General features: G+C 40.5%; 1 protein-coding gene across 2 annotated transcripts; it reads left to right on the top strand.

The window, feature by feature from the left end:
* The first annotated feature begins 997 nt into the window (after positions 1-997).
* Positions 998-16,525, top strand: usp36 (ubiquitin specific peptidase 36). Of its 2 annotated transcripts, XM_067615749.1 has the most exons (20): positions 998-1,122; positions 4,912-5,177; positions 5,308-5,529; positions 6,481-6,591; positions 8,147-8,249; positions 8,338-8,405; positions 8,780-8,850; positions 8,959-9,041; positions 9,188-9,299; positions 9,394-9,534; positions 10,074-10,174; positions 10,282-10,420; positions 10,538-10,900; positions 11,107-11,331; positions 11,767-11,891; positions 12,011-12,706; positions 13,210-13,433; positions 13,726-13,914; positions 14,063-14,178; positions 14,334-16,525. In XM_067615749.1, exons 2-20 carry the CDS (start codon positions 4,925-4,927, stop codon positions 14,463-14,465), a joined length of 3,474 nt encoding a protein of 1,157 aa, XP_067471850.1. In that variant the 5' UTR covers positions 998-1,122; positions 4,912-4,924; the 3' UTR covers positions 14,466-16,525. The 2 variants fall into 2 exon arrangements, with proteins under 2 accessions (XP_067471850.1, XP_067471851.1); XM_067615750.1 differs by lacking the exons at positions 13,210-13,433; positions 13,726-13,914; positions 14,063-14,178; positions 14,334-16,525 and adding an exon at positions 12,928-13,158.
* The last annotated feature ends 722 nt before the right edge of the window (positions 16,526-17,247 follow it).

Below are 17,247 nucleotides of genomic sequence, written 5' to 3'. Positions count from 1 at the left end.
GGATGGTTGAGGCTTCATATCAGCTTCAGATAAACTTTTACACATTTTTTTGCACAGAAGGAGGCTTGTGGATTTTGGCCCCCATCACTTACAACTGACTGTTGTTTTAAAACAGACTTGAAAAATTGGGAACCAGTCCTCTAAGTGACAAGAGCAGGAAGTATAATTAATATTAATCCAAACAAATGTAGGCAGAACAAGACCTCATTTTGTTCAAGGGGAAAACAAATCATACAGCAAGCAACAGAATAAAAAATAAATGTAAGTACCATGTATCATTTTCGGTTTATTAAATCAGTACTGAAATGAAACAAGAACCAAGAGTTACTTTGCGACACTACAACAGTAATCTGCTGCCGCCTAGTGGACGTAATAACACATAGACATTCCTCCACGGGCCTCGCAAAATGCACAAAGATGTTGGGCCATCATCAAACATTATAGGAAGTGACAGTTTATTGCAGTGTTACAGCACGGTTTAAAGACATTAATCAAGAATGAAATGCATTGCTACTGCTGCAAGCTACTGTATACCCCCCTCTCTCCCTCCCTCAACCCTACTTTAAATAGACTACGTTACTAGTTTGATAATTTAATGATACTACTTGAAACCGAATACATGGGAGGCGTGACCTAATATGAAATAAATCAGCTGGCATTTTATCCAGAACTTCATATTTGGTCATCAGCATTATAAATTGACATGAGGGAAGCTATTGAATTGCTAGAGATTTTCATATAAGCAAATGGCAGCCTAATTTGCTTCAGCACATGACGTAAGCCTCACATAAATGTGCAAAACAACAGAGGATGTTTCGGCGCTCTTTGATGTTACATTAAAATTTGTTAATATGTATCGTGTCCGTTACATCAATGGTAAACAGCGCTGTCTAGCAGTCACGTGTGCTCTTCTCTCGACAGCGCTACGTCAGTTTAAGCGCTGATTGGTTGAACCTTTGTGCTTACGGCATGACCTGCTCTCCGATTGGCCCTTGATCCCTGCCAGTCATTGTTGTCGCCGCCCTCTGATAATGCAGCATGGGCGAAAATACCAGACTCAAGAGCCACAGCTGAGGAAGCGGACCCCTCTACTGTCAACGATTTTGGACGATTGAACGAAAGGTGAGCTAACAGACGCCTTTTGGATACGTGTGGTTTTAGTAACCGTACATTTCCAGCACGATGTCGGCGAATAAGTAGACAGGATGTGGCGGCTGGAGGGGAATTACTAGCCACCTGGATCGCTGAGATGCTAACCCACATTGCAGCATTGAAGGGAGACTGGAGGCTCTCGCCACGTTAAGTTAGCTCACTGGCTAATTTGCTGCTATTGCTGCCAAGCGTAAAAAGACAGAAAACGAGACAAGTTGCAACAGGAAGACGGCAGCCATTAAAACTCGAAAGGTTTAGATATTAATCGAAGTAACGACGAAGTTTTGTCTCTAAACTTGAGAGCGTTTAGGTCGACATTAAGCTGTGTTGAGGTTAGCAATTTAGCATGTAAGCTATAATGACTGGCCCGAAGAGTTGACTCCAGCTGGTGTACAAAGGCTACCTGGCTGCTGCGTGAGGTTGATAATGATAATTACCGAACAATAATAATGAGAATCGGCGACACCAGGCGGCTAATTGGTTGTTTAACCGAGTTATAACGATGGTGGGATATTAAAAGTGACAGCAATAGCGGTGTTGCGTTCAGGTGCTCCCCCTAATGTCCATCGCTTGACTGAAACATATCATGAGTGGATAATTGTGATTTGAGGTGCTTATCGGTAATTCTTATTATAATATTCATAGTATTTGTTTATTGGTTAGTGTTGTCACTGAGATAGTAAGTGCCTTGGCAGCTTAATGCGTTAATTAAATGATTTGTCATAACTATCTTCAAAATATACTGTAATGTCAGAGACTCTCTACCTTCTATATGCAGGCAAGTGGGTTTATCAGAAAACACTCGACATGTTCACTTTGGTTGGTCCCGTCATCACAGCCATCACATTTTCTCCCCACCCTGTCATTTACTGTTGGTGAAAGTCATCACTTTCCTGTATGATCTCTAACGATATGGACACAACAAACAAATTAACATCAATATTAGGGCTGCAACAAACAACTTTCACTATCGACATATCTGCTCATTGTTTTCTCCATTTATTGTTTTGACAGTAAAATGTCAGAAATTGGTGAAAACTGCCCATCACAATTTCCCAGAGTGATGTCTTCAAATTGATTGCTTTTTCCAACCAACAGCCCAAAGATCATTTACAATGGTTCACGTCCTCACATTTGGAAAGCTGGAAAATTAGTTTAAAAAAAAAAAAACAACAACAACAAAAAAACTTAAATTAATATTATACAAGTAATGTCATTATTTTTCTGCCCTATGTGTGTAGCTACTTTGTCAAGAAATGTTTGCCGAACTGACGGTATTCAAAATGCATTTTACTATTATTGGTTTTAATGCGATGTGCTTATGCACTTCTAAACTTATCAATATTATTTATACTTTGTTGGAAACCTAGCTACATTTTAACTAATGTTTAGCCTGTAATTGTATCATCAGATGTAGGATTTAGGATGATGACTAGAACATTTATACCAGATACATACATATATACACACACACACACACACACACACACACACACATATATATATATATATATATATATATATATATATATATATATAGATGGATAATATAAGAGAAGATAACACTTTATTGATAACCATGGGAGAAATTCAGGTGTTACAGCAGCTTACTGGGAGTCTAAATAAATATACTGTACAATCCAAAAAGTCTCAGACCACTTTCCCAGAACCGGAAAGTGGTCTGAGACTTTTGGACCCCACTGTACATAAAGTGATTTGATTTCCTCATTGGCAGTGATATTGATACATGCACATTGGCAGTAGCTAAGTCCAGCCAGAGGTTTGTCAGACAAAAATGAATAACAGAAGACACAGTCGAGCCAACAGAAATATTTTAAGTTGCAACAGAATATGGAAAAAAAAGATTAAACCATCTGCATCAGAAGGTGACATCTTTTGTGATTTCTGAAGTTTGATTCTACTCTCAGATCTCACACCAGGTGCCCGTTAGCCTTCTTTTCATCAAAATATAACAAAAATCCAGACTTGATGTAAGCTGGAGTGACAGTTTAGAGCAGCTGCAAGTCATTATTATTAGTTACACTGATTATTTTCTTGATCACTTGTCTATAAAATGTCAAAATACTGAAAAATGTTATATTTATAATATAATATAAATATAATATTTATCATATTATTCATGTTATGATATTTATAATTTCCTGGAGTCAAATGTGACATCTTCATTTGTCTATATTTGTTTGACTAAGCACAAAAATAATTTAGTTTACTATCATGTAAGACAAAAAACATGAAGTCATCATTTATCAGAAGCTGAGACCAGCAAATATTTGACATTTTTGCTTAAAGAAATGACTAAAACAATTATTTGATTATCAAAATAGTTGATAAATCTTCTCTCTATCAACTAATTGATTTCTTTTTTTTTTTGCCTTTTTTTTTTTTTGACCACGCACACTACAAGACTATACTGTATCCATGCACGTAACCTCACTAAATATCCATGCATTGTTAAGTTTCCTTGTTCTTTGCACAAATAGAATTGTCTTAGCTCACCTATATTTTTGTTTTTTTAAATGCCCGTTACTTCTTCAATGACAATAATCTGAAACAACTCCTATGTTGTGGTGAGTGTATCAACACTGCTGCCAGCTCTAACACTTGAATCACTGCAGTCAGCTGTGTCCCTGTGGGCTGTGTCATTCTTAGTTGTATCAGTATCAGCAGCAAGTGAAGGTCAGCGTGCCCTTGTGCATACAATACATGTTCAGCTCTCCTTCCCTCTTCATGACGTCACTGCCCGCTCTGATGTGCTCGACTCTCGTGGTACTCCATGCCTTTGATGTTGACATCTACATGATGTAATGTTTTCATGTTTTTGGAGGGTTTGTTTAGTTCAGGGCACCTCTGTTACAGTCTGACTAAATTGAGGCAATAGGACACTGAAGAATTGGTTTACTCACTACTCAGTCAGCATTGAACGCATTTTGCCAGCCTGCTGCCTTTTGTAGAAAATAACACGTCAGAATTCATTCACTTGGCTGACTCTGGCAGACAGACGGTTGTTGTGGAAATGTGCATACACTGTTATCTACACTGAAATGGTCCTTTTTAGTGCACTCAGCTACACTGTATTTAAAGGGACAGTAGTCAGCCAATGCAAATTTTCACTCACGTTTCAAGCAGCATATGTCATTTATTTGTCAATTAATTTTTTTGGAACTATGGCTGATAGCCTAGATTAAAAAAATGATGGCATACAGTTAAATTGAAGAAGCATAACATTTGGCAGAATTAAGATAACAACTGATAACAGCAGCTGTTTACACCTTATGTGCTCTAAATATTTGTCCTCTTCCATCTCATTCACTCTCCCCCACCCTATGTTACCAACATCTGACATCTTGCATAACTGTGGGGATAGCTGCCAAGACCCAGCTGGCTCCTCAGATGCACAGTCCTTACAGTATATCTCTATAAGGCCTGTAGAGTATTGTCAGGATATGTGGACTGGAGAGGGACCCACTGAAGCAAAAGCATAAAGGAGCATGAAAAGGCAATTAAGTGATTAGCTGAGATATAAATTAAACATTTATTTGATCAACTGAAGGTTTACTTTTGGTCCTGTGAAGCTCCCAAGGCCAACATACTGACCCTGCAACTGTGAGGAGGTTTTTTTCCCCTTTGGAGAAATTAGATTAATGAGCTTTATTTGTTTTGTACAGCTCCATGTTGGCCCAGTGAAGTGACAATGTGAATGATTTATGACACTGACACCCGTTCCATCTTTCTCCTCAGTGATGTTTCAACAATGCCAATAGTGGATAAACTCAAGGAGGCATTAAAACCTGGTCGAAAGGAGACGGGCGATGAGGGTGACCTCAACAAACTGTTGGCCTCTTCTGCCAAGAAGGTCCTTTTGCAGAAGATAGAGTTTGAGCCTGCCAGCAAAGGTTTCTCCTATCAACTGGACAGCCTGAAGAACAAGTATGTGATCCTCAATCCCAGGAATGAGGGCGCTACAGGACAGAAGGCTATAGAGCCTGCCCAAATAAAAAGGCAAGGTAAGCTCTCAAATTGAAGTGAATATTTAGCAGAGTTTGTCATTTTCTATGTTTTGATTTCTTTCCTTTGATACCAGCTCTTAAGCTGCTGTGGCTCTGTATATTACCTTTGACTGCAATCCTCCTTCAGTCTCCGAAAATGTGGTCGGGGGCCAGAGCGATGGGATCCCTGCCCCACAGAAGATGCTCTTTCCAGGGAACAAACTTACCCTTAAATGGGAACGGGTGTACAGGGTGGGAGCCGGCCTCCACAACCTAGGAAACACCTGCTTCCTCAACTCCACAGTGCAGTGTCTCACCTACACCCCGCCACTTGCCAACTACTTACTCTCAAAGGAGCACAGCCGTGCCTGTGAGTACTTGAACCATGTTCTTTAACACTGGCTGTCTTCAACATTCAAGTGACTGTTACACTGTGTGGACATGTGTGGCCGAAAGTCAACTGTCGAACGCAAGCCAGAGCAGCTGAAGAAGGAAAAACAAAAACAGCTGCTTCAGTTGGCCAGTTTGTTCACACAAGTTTTATTCAAGCCCTAAAACACTCGACAGTCTATGATTTACTGATTTAACCTTTTTAGCAAGCCAAAAAACAAAAAGTAATTTTTTAAATTCAGTGCCGTAGGTTAATTTGTAAAACGGTATGCACGCCAAATGAACAAAAAGGCAATGATCATGTTCTGCTTTGGTCCAGACCAAACTGTATGTGCAAATAATAGCCTTAGTCAACTTTTAATTTAAGTCTCTTGTTGTTTTATGATATGTGACATGTTGAGATGTCATGGTAAAACCTGTTAAAATGACTGTTGAAGTTGGTTGATAAGTGCTGCGAAGAGCAAAACCTCTTTAATAAATGCTTCACATTAATGCTGTCATGTTAAGAGGTTTGTGTGAGACAAACTATATGTGTACAGCTCATCACTTTCAGTTTTTACCAATTCTCCCTGAAAAATACCTGGATTTAAAAAAAAATCAATCACCTCGACCCCCACAAAGTAATTAATAATTAATTCCAAATTGTTATTTTTGTGCAATATTCTTTTTTTTTCATTCTGTTTTTTATGTTATTCATTGTAAACATCAATACATCACTGCACCTTTTTGTTAAGTATTTCTGCTAATACCTTTAGGCTTTTATCTAATTTAATATATGTTTGCTCTGTACATGGGTTGCGTTAAATACAAGTCACCATCACTCAGTGATGGACAGTTATGTTTTTTCTGAATCTGACTAGTGACCTTCAGCATGATTGACTTTTCATCAGGTAATGACTTGATTCCCATGTTGTTGTCTTCTGTGTTCCAGGTCACCAGTCAGGCTTTTGTATGATCTGTATAATGCAGAACCATATCATCCAAGCCTTTGCCAACACAGGCAATGCCATCAAGCCTGTCTCCTTCATCAGAGACCTGAAAAGTAAGACCACCAGCTTCCCCTCAAAACTGTGTGATTGTGTCAGCAGTTTGCACCCGCTTGTTTCAATGTAGGTTGTGTCAGGAATCACAGACACCTGGTTTCTGGTTGAATACTGCCAGAAGCACGATGACGCAACACTGGCCACAATGTCCCATGTGACAATAGCCAGTAACTGCAGTATGTAAGTGGAGCGGCGAGACTGCAGGCTGTGATTGAACACCACGTAGAGGGAAGAGATGAGGTGTGAGTTGCACTTTGACATGAAGAGGTGCTGTGCTATAGTCTCACAGGAACCCTCCCTGCACCCTGTTCCCCTCCCTACCTGCTTGCTACTTCCTTATGTGCTGCTGCAATCATGTCTCCACCTCCTGCGCCTCTTTTTTTCTGTCTCTCCCTCCCCCCCTTCATCTCCCCCTCCCTCCCTCCCTCCTTTCCCGATGCCCTCTCTGTCTCCTTGTGACTGCGGGCTGAGAGGAGCAGCTTTAGCACAAAAATGTACAGTCCACCTTTTCTCCCTTCTTTTCAACCAGGACTCTGAGATGTACTGAAGGTGTTTTATGGTTTCCTTTACATCCATTTAGCTGGTGGCCTCCCTTGCAGCTAGAAAGTTGCCACCACAGCTAGAAAAATATAAATGCATACAATAAAAATTCAACATCTGTGCTTTTTGCGCAGCCCCCCCTCCTTCCTCCAAAAAATACAAATACAGCAGAATGTCATCACATAAAAATCGAAAGGGCTTACTGCAACTGATCCTGAAATCAGCCCCGGGATCTCACAGCCGGGGACTCGCAAACAAAATAAAACCACAACCCCTCCAATTTTATGCCCACAGATTTCATATCTTCAAGATGTTGTCTCCTTCCTCTCTGTGAAGTGCCCTGAACAGGTCATTAGTGCTTGGTGTCTTATTCCTTTTTTCCACTGAGGGGTGACTCATTGTTGTAAATGTGCAGGGATGCTATGCTGGGAATGTGGTGATGACCACATTATGATTCTACCAGCTTGTACTCTCCCCTTTTTCCATTAGGAAATAACAGTGTAGTCAAAGGGTTTAGAGCAACATTTAGTTCTAATATGAGACTTAGATGAGACATCAGTCTGCTGAAGTCACTAAGTGATGGTAAGCTTTTCATTAGGTCATTGTTGACTTGCGTGTCTGGGATGCATGTGGTGCTAACATTAGAGGGCAGCTGTAAGTACCCATAATAGAGTACTCTTCAACCTTTTAAACACATTAAACAAATTGATTTTAGTTTACAAAAGTGCTCGATTGCCACGAATTAGCATCATTAATAGTCAAAACCACATTTTAACCTGCAGGTGTTTATATTTTAAAAACTATTCTATCATAAACAATGAAAATAACCTGTCTTATTACTGTAATTTTAAAAGAACGCACACTTCAATATACTTATGTGTGTTCTTGTCTTAAATCACAAACATCCTTTTTTAATTATGACAGGAGGTTGTGAGGTTATGAATTACTGAGCCACTACTGTGTTGTCTTGCAGAAACCTAGCAGAAAGCTAACGCGCTCTTTTGTCCTCCACAGAAATTGCAAGACATTTTCGCTTCGGGAGCCAAGAGGACGCCCATGAGTTTTTGCGATACACCATCGATGCCATGCAGAAAGCCTGTCTCAATGGCTACCCTAAGTAAGGCTTTATTAGTAAGTGATTGATTAACAAATGGATATGAATGTTGTTTGGATGACCGTCTGGTTTCTTTTCTTCCTCTCCGTAGGCTTGACAGGCAGACCCAGGCCACAACGCTGGTTCACCAGATCTTTGGAGGTTACCTCAGGTCAAGAGGTATTGACTTTGCTCATCCACAAAAATATAGAAAGATTGCTCCCGGAGCTGTGCACTTTTATGAATTTCCACATTTTGCTATAAATTGCGAAAATGGCTTGATGTACTTCAAAGTGAAATTTCATTTATCCTTAAATTTCTTGAATCACAGATGTGAAATGTAGGCCTACGTTTTGAGAAAAATGATAAATGTAGAAGTATTTCCTTTTTAATGTTTGATCTGAGAGTCAGAGGTGATATTTTTGAGAGTTCTTGATACATTTTCAGGAAGTGTAATGACCACTTGTGTGAAATATCCCACTTACATGACTTCAACAGATTTTCATTAGAAATAACTGAAAGAGAGTCAAATCGGTTGTGTTTTTTTCTTGCAGTGAAATGCTCTATTTGTAAAAGTGTGTCGGACACGTATGATCCTTATCTGGACATCGCTGTGGAGATACGAGTACGTTTCACAAGACCTTGATATATCTTATATTACCATGAAAATATTTTATTTGCATGCATTTTTTTTTGTCTCCATTACCAATATTTCTCTGTTCTTGTCTTTCAGCAAGCAGCAAACATTGTGCGAGCCCTGGAACTGTTTGTGAAACCAGACGTATTAAGTGGAGAGAATGCTTACATGTGTGCCAAGTGAGTACCACTCTAGTCTGAAAATGTAACATAAATCATTAACCTGACATAAAATGTTTCAGCTAAAACTTTCAGGGTGTAAAACTTACTTTTATTATTATGTTTATTCACATTGGAGATCTCTTTTTTTTTTTTTCCCTCTCCAGGTGCAAAAAGAAAGTGCCAGCAACCAAGCGCTTCACAGTCCATCGAACATCTAATGTACTGACCCTTTCACTGAAGAGGTTCGCCAACTTCAGCGGAGGAAAAATAACAAAGGTTAACAAAGAATTCTCACACCATAGGCTGTTTGAAAGAGCTGTCTTACTTGTCAGTGTGTCTGATATTTCTGCTCATCTTTTTCTGTCTTCAGGATGTTGGATACCCAGAATTTCTGAACATCCGCCCCTATATGTCTCAGAGCTCAGGTGATCCTGTTATGTACGGCCTATATGCTGTTCTGGTGCACTCTGGCTACAGTTGTCACGCTGGCCACTACTACTGCTATGTCAAGGTAAGCTGATACGAGTTATCTTGTTTTCGAGGGAGTCCTTTTACACAGAAACAGACATTAACAGATCAAATATAAGATATTATATTACAGGAAATGGCTACAAAAATGAAATGGCCTAGTAACATTTACTTCCGTTATTAGTTACCATTATTTAGATTTTTTTTTAATTTTTTTAAGTCAGTCTCTTAAGATAATTGTAGGTTTTAGGTTATGCAATATGGATAAAATCTTCTATCACACTATTTTGTAAATTTATATCACAATATCAGTAAAATAATATAATAAAAATAAAATAATTAAATAAATAAAATAATTAAATACTTAGAAAAGTACTGTGTTACATTGACGCAACAGTCCTGCTCATTGCCTACTACAGCCAGTATTAAAAAGATGGCTACCTTGGTATGGCCATTTTTTTTTTTCCTATATTGTAGCTGTAAATAATAATGTTAAATACATTTCACAGGTAATTACCGTATAAGCTGTTGTGGACCTCTTGCTTTATTTTTAAACTTTATCTCTTCTTTGTTTTCTCGTAGGCGAGCAACGGTCAATGGTACCAAATGAATGATTCAATGGTGCACTCTAGTAATATCAAAGTGGTCTTGAACCAGCAGGCTTATGTGCTTTTCTACCTGAGGTAAGACACTGTGCAGTGCTGCAAGAGATCAAAAACAGTGTTGTCTGTTCCTCCCGGATATATAATTAAATAAAGCATCTGAAGAGTCTTTGTTTGTATATTAAAAGGATCCCTGAAACCAAGAAGAATGCGGATGGGCAGACCACCAAGCAGGGGATGTTGCATTCTGGGAAGAACAGTGTGTCGTCTGAACAGATCAAGAGGGCCAACCTGAACGGACCTCTCTCCTCCCCGCAGGTCACAAAGGTGCGAGATATACCAACTTCAAACATCTTGTAAAATATTAACAGACATGCTTAGTTTTACGTCTTGAAACATTTTGATAAAATGTATTTTTAATACAAGTCAAACGCCTCTTGACAGAAACTTGAGCCTGCACAACTGCGTAAGATCCAGTCCATGGATGGTGGTCTGGGCCTGCCCGTTTCCAGGAACGGGGTGAGCTCTCAGCCGCAGCCCAGATTGTCCAATTGGACATCGTCCTCCAATGGACCACCTAAGCTGCCAGGTGGACCTACGGTTATCGAGGAGCCTTTCAAGAAGCTGAAGAAGCCCTCCCCCCAGAGCCAAGCGCAGTCACGCAGCAGCACTCCTACCCCATCTAATAACGGGGTCAGCAGGACGGAGGGAGATAAAAAGCAAGGTGGCGAGGGCAGAGGCATGGCAGCGTCTACCTCATTCAAGTCTTTGTCTGACTCTTCCTCTGCCGACACCACTGACTCAAAGGTAATGTTTGCCGTGAAAAAGCAAACACAAATCTCACAAATCAAATTTAGATTATAGTCCTCAGTACAAACCTTAAGTATGTAAAATGTACTACCAGTTTATACGATGCTATAGATGTTTTTTATGAAATTCAAGGATCCATTTCTGGCCAAGAGTGGCTACACAGAAGCGTAACCACAGCCTATGATTGCCTTTGTATCGGCCAGGACTCCATGGGTCCTAAAAGTGCTCCAGTAGGAGAGACTCCCTCCACCCCTCGGAAAGGCTCCAATGGCCTGGCGTCTCCAGCCAAGAGTGTAGAGCGCTCTCAGAGCACAGAGGAGCAGAAGATGGCGAAAATGAAACCCCCGACCCTCAACAACATCACATCTGAAGCCACCAGCACCATGTCACCTCCACCTGCCAAGAAACTGGCCCTGTCAGCCAAGAAGGTGAACTTTATTCCCATCCTCAACTTTCAGCACCACTTCCTGTCTTAGTGCAAGCTCATGATACCTTGGTTTCCTGTTGCCCCACTCCACACTGCTATCCCAAATTCGACCATTTATTTCAATAAATTGTTTAGGAGACTTTCTAGTTTGTTTTCTGCTGTATGTAATGAGTTATTTCTCCAGCGTGCCTGTCTAATCAACCACATAGTAGCACTTGTTTAGAGTTTGTCTTCTTTTTCTTTAGTTTGTTCTTTTTTTCTAACCATTTCTAATTCTTCTCTGCCATACCCTTTCCTCTTTGTTTTCCCTCCCTCCATCTTTTCCTGCCATCCTTTAAATCGTCCCCTTCCTTATTTGATTCTCTTCCTTATTTTTGTCACATTCATGGCTATTTTCTTTAGACCACCAAGTTTTTATTTATGTCGATAACTGCAGGCTCGCAGCCGGAGTCCGAGCAGCATTGATGCTCTGCCCCCTTTGCCACGCCAGCTGTCCAGAGACCCCACGCATCAAAATCAACTTAACCCCCTCACCTTTGCCTCATCTACTCACACTCACAGGTAGGAAGTAGTGAACTGCATATCGTATCACAAATACACTGGAAACCCTATTGTCCATCAGAATAACAGCATTAAAGTGACCCAGTCAGTCCAGATGTATTGTCTTCTCCTTTCCACAGAGCTGGTCCATTCCATTCACCTAAAGTCCAGTCATCGCCTTTTGCCCACTTAAGTGGATCTTTCAAACAGCAGAGCCCTCAGAAACAGTCCATTCTCTCTACACTGCAAAAGCCAAACGCCAGCCTTTCTCTTAAAACCAACGGGCTTCACAGTCCCGGCCCAAAGAGCCCCAAGTCTTCCAACAACCTCAGCTCAGTGGTCCAAGAACCAGACCTCAACAGCCCTCCAGCTCAAAAGGTCAACCAAAAGAAGAAGAAGAAAAAGAAGCGGCGCCATTCTGAGATGGAGGGTGACGCAGAGGCAGCCACATCCCCAGCTACGGTGACACAGTCCAATCACGTGGAATCAGCTAGCGAAAAGAAGAGGAAGAAGAAAAAGAAAAAGCGAAAGAGGGAGAACGAGGACGGAGAGAAGGTGAAGGAGAGAGAGTGTGTCCCATCTCATCTGGACACATCGAACCAGGAGGAGGATTGGTGTCAGGGCGGGATGTGGAGTCTAACATCCCATCCAGATGCTGAACAGTCAAAAGAAAAGCCTCAGTTAGCTGCCACAACCTCATCGCAGTGTGAGTTAAATCAGGAAGAACACAGAAGGGACTCTGTTTTGTTGAAGAAGAAGAAGAAGAAAAAGAAAAAGAAGATGCAACTGGATGAGGCTCTGCAGGACACAACTTCAGCACGCTCTGCAGCAGAAAGGTGGGTTGAAGTTTGGTTCATTTAGTTGCATATTCTTTGTTTTTTTGTGTGTGTTGTTGTTTCCCTGTAAGAGTACACATCCAATGTTCTTCATTTCTGTTCACAAAGTGTTGCCTGGAGTTAATTTGAGCTCATAATTTAGAAAAACACAGGCGCATAACTTTGTTTCCATAGCAACCAGCTGGCTCTTTCATCGTACTGTGCTTATGTCCAACTCATAGACACTTCTAGAAACTTCCACAGTGCAGCCAGCGTGCTGCATACTGACTTCATGAAAAAAATAAGTACTCCTCTACCTGTACATTTCCTACTTTCATTCATTGTTAATGTGTGTTATTTATTAGTCAGCTCTGTATTAAAGTGCTTGACATTACCAATCATTCTTAAAAAGGTAAAGTGCAAGCAAAGCACGGGCTTGTACCTTTCATCTATGAGCAAACACACAAACACCTGTTGGCAATGAGCACAATATTAACCTGTATACATTTACTTTGTCCCAACAGGAGTTCCGAGTTGAAGGCCGCAGTTGTTCAGAACGACACGGGAGATTTGATAATGATGAAAAAGAAATTAAAGATGAAGAAGAAGAGGCTAAAAGAAGAGGTGAGACAGTGGGAGGAGAGCAGGCGATGCTCAGACGGGAAGAACGACGAGCCTGAAGCAGCAGCGGAGCCCCCTTCCAAAAAGAACACGGCAGAAAACGCCAAAATAAGCAAACAAAGCACAGGTATGCCAGCACGGACTTGCATGCACACACAGTACATGCAAACGTGTATTCATGCTTTGCAATCCGCAGTGTGACATGGGCGATCTTGTTGCCTCGGCAAGTCAGAATGTACAATGTTTTTTCTGTGTATTGATTAGAGACTTTTGCTGAAAATCTCTGCACCACAGTGCCTCAGCCTTTCATTTGATTGACCAGTCATAACACCATTATGCTGCGAGAGTACGACTCATTACATTTTGAGAACGCCAAATTTAATCTGTTTTATCTATGGACTTGTTTTTTCTAAATCCAGCCACAGTGGTAGTGTGGGACAGCCAAGTGAAGGACGGCTACAAGCGCAAACAGGCGCCAGCGGCTGATGAAAGCGCACCAGGAGACACCCCGATTCGAGCTGCTCCTGTAGCCTGGGACGGGAAAAAGACAAGCGGTGTAGTAGAGGAGCTGCTTAGAAACTCCACAGATAAGGCCTACGGAGCCAATGGTGAGACAAAGAGTGATGTGTACATTTGAGCCATTGTATGACAGTATATTGATTTGATAGTTTGTAGCAAACAATGTTGATATTTAAGATTTTTGGCAGGGCTACAGTTTTTATATGCATTTTATAGGTTTTTGTTTGTGTCATCTAGTCCTCAGTTGGGATGGAGAGGTCTCTGCTATTAGTAGAGATGCCATTGACGATGTCCGCCATGCCAAGTGTGATACTGTGATCGATGAGTGGGATGAAGACTTTGACAGGGGAAAGGTGAGGGGGGGGGGGCAATCTTATGTATAATGTGTTTGTTTTTTTTTTGCAAAATCACAATGCTTTCTAGATATTAAAGCACAAATTAGTTGCCTAATTGTAAGCCATACACTGTCCCTTTTTCCTCATTATTCTCTGTTTTTACTAATAAACAGGTGAAGAAAATGAAAAACTATAAAAGAGAGAAGTGGAGAAGTGGGAGCAGCATCTTCCAGAAGATCCAGGACAGACGGAACAAGTGGTCTGTAACACCCGGAGGGAAGAGAGTTTTTGGAGTCCGTCGCTGAGAGTCCAGATTGCTGTTGAGGTCATGCTGGCTGGAAATCGAGACAACAATACTGTATACCAAACTTCTGTACTTTTTTTTTTTTTTCCCTTTTCTTTTTTACCTCTCTGTTCTGTGTTCAGTTCAGACCCAAATTCCTCAATAATATATGAGCCAAAAGCAGTACAGCAGACTGCATCAACAGCCTATCGGATATCCCCTTGAATCTAAATTTTAAACTAACTAACATGAAATGTTGTCTTTAGGCTTCAGTAACATTGGCCAGCGGGATTTATATCCCCTTTTAATCCAGTGGCTCAAACTTTTCTATGCATGCAGTATTTAACAGAACCCGCTTACACCTCAGTGTCACATGAATTCATTGGTGGCATCCTTTGAGCCTTGGTTATTGCCCCCAAAAATCCTGAGCATCTATGAAATTGAATACAGTTAACCATATTTGTAATCGGTTGCTTAAAAAAATGGAAAGTATACCTGCAACACTTTGGCTGTTAAAAAAAGTGACCTTTTTTCTCTTGAAAGTAATCTATACCAAATTGCAAAGATCCAGAATTATGTACTCATTAAAATGTACTTTATTTTAGATTTCTATATAATTTTCTTTATACCTTTTTAATCTGCCGTTGTTTTATTTTGCTGCAGTGTCTGTGCCATGTGGCTTGTTTTTTTGAGGACCAAAGTTTGGCTGCATATTGTTGGTAAAATTAAAGGTTTAAAATTGCTACCACTTTCTAAATATGCATGTCCAAATTGGTCCAGAAATTTACCAAGCTTCCTTTTGTTTTTAGTTCTGCTGTTTTGGGTATGTACCATATTTTGCTAACAAAATTCACTTTATTTCAGATTTAATGTTGATACATTTTAGACCACAAAAGAGTGCCGATTGGAAACAGTTTGTTTGTGGAAGCGTTGACATCGACGAGCTACATCATATCTGTGTGTTTACCTAGACGTTATTGTTTTTTCTGATGGAGTAGAGGTTGGGGTTGTTGGAGGACCTCAGACGAGAGCAGTTGTTTTCTACTGTGCAGCTATTTACTCTGTAGCTCATCTCATCAGTCTTTCGTTCAGAAGCCTTCTGTCTGGAGATTTGAGCTTTTCATTCTCTGTAACAAACCTCACCACAAACTTGTTCTTCACCAATGTACTGAAATAAAAGGGTTAAATTTTCTACTTCAGGCACTGTGTTAGAATGGGACAGCCACATGCTAATAATTTCTTTTCCCTTGTATCTTATATCTCTATGCAATTTTCTGACTGTCATGCTGGTCACCTAGAAACTGGGCTAAGACTCAGGAACCCAGACATCCTGTATCCTATCTCCATCTCTGATCAGACTCCACTCCCCTGTTCCATATCCGACCAGTCCCTCCCCCCTGGACCACCATTTTGCACCCTGTGCATCCTGTAGAAACTGTTTTATACAAGTATTTCAGGTGTGGAAACCATGGGATCATCTCGCACCCAATCCGGGCGCAGATGAGTAGAGAAATCAACGTCACGATAACAAAATGCTTCGCCAGTGTAGAAGACTGTACAGTCCATCTTGTGCTACCCGTGTTTCCCTCCAACGCTGTAAAGATTTGCCCATGCATTTCTTTTCATTCTAGAGATGTTGCCTTGAATTTGGCTATAAAAAAGTATAGGATTTAATGTTATAAATATATAATTTAAAGAAGACAAGACTCAGATCTTTAATGTGCTACTAATACTCGGATCAGTTGGTGGATGTTAACTTGAGAATTTATTTGCAAATGTGTTTGTTCATTTGTGTATAAGAGAGTTGTCTGTTTTCATGCAAGACCTTCCCTATGTCACTGTAGTGTGTACAGTACAAGAGAGGCTGCTGCAGTCTAAATTCCATAGGATGTGATTGTCGGCTGTGAAATCGACATAGGGTGTGACTCTCAAAACTGACAGAGGAACATTTACTGGTGTGAATGGACGGTCCACATGTTTGCACCACCTTTTCTGACCAGGGAAGAGACCTTTCATAATGAAAGTGGCTCTTACCACACTATAGTAAACTTTAAAGGTGCAATAAAGTTGTGACTTTTGTGAGATGGTTGTTGGTGTTTATTTATTTATTTATTTATTTATTTCTTCTTCTTCAGTACTTCTGCTGGCTTTTTTCCGTTTTTGAAGTTAGACAGCACGCAGTTATGATGGCAGAATGCAGTGAAGAAAATTGATCGTAAGTGTGATATTTCAAAGCAAGCCTGCATCAAAATTCTTAAGAGAATTACCAGCTGTATTGAGTTTAAGATACTGATCAACAAAAAGGCAAAAAATTAGTGCGGTCTATGAGTTGGCATGTTACACCTCTGGCCACACCTCATTCAAGGATGTCACAATAGGTGTTTCCTCTTTGTTAGCTTTGGCGAAACACCCAATGTGATATAAGTGTTATCAGAGGTGTGGCATGCAAAGTGTGGACTTAAGAAGGGCAATGTAGCAACAGTTTTTCCCACATTGCAATTTAATGTGGACTTTAAAGTCCCCCCTCCAGTCAAAAATTAGTTTGGCTTATTGTTAATTCAGTTGGATGTTTGAGCTTCACTGTGCAGAATGATGCATGTGCAGAGTTTGACACTAGATGAGTTTTCACTTTCATCTGCTGAAGGGAGAAAGCTTCACTGCACTTACCGAAAATCAGACTTTAAAGGCGTGTATCTTCAAGCGGGATCTGTGACATCACGACAAGTTTGGAGCCAATCCTGGTCCAGTACACAAACATTCAGCCTCAAGTGCAAATTCATTGAGAATGGACTTTTCAGGGAAGT

This window comes from Thunnus thynnus, chromosome 17, assembly GCF_963924715.1.
Source record: "Thunnus thynnus chromosome 17, fThuThy2.1, whole genome shotgun sequence".
Lineage (NCBI taxonomy): Eukaryota > Metazoa > Chordata > Actinopteri > Scombriformes > Scombridae > Thunnus > Thunnus thynnus.
Note: the sequence above shows the minus strand (reverse complement) of the source record. Positions and strands in the feature narration are given on the sequence as shown.

Bases quoted from the DNA above. Each gene is read 5' to 3' on its own strand.
- usp36 (XM_067615749.1), top strand. From the start codon at position 4,925: ATGCCAATAGTGGATAAACTCAAGGAGGCATTAAAACCTGGTCGAAAG. The intron at 8,406-8,779 runs GTATTGACTTTG...TTTTTCTTGCAG, and splicing joins AGGTTACCTCAGGTCAAGAG to TGAAATGCTCTATTTGTAAA. The intron at 10,901-11,106 runs GTAATGTTTGCC...TGTATCGGCCAG, and splicing joins CCGACACCACTGACTCAAAG to GACTCCATGGGTCCTAAAAG.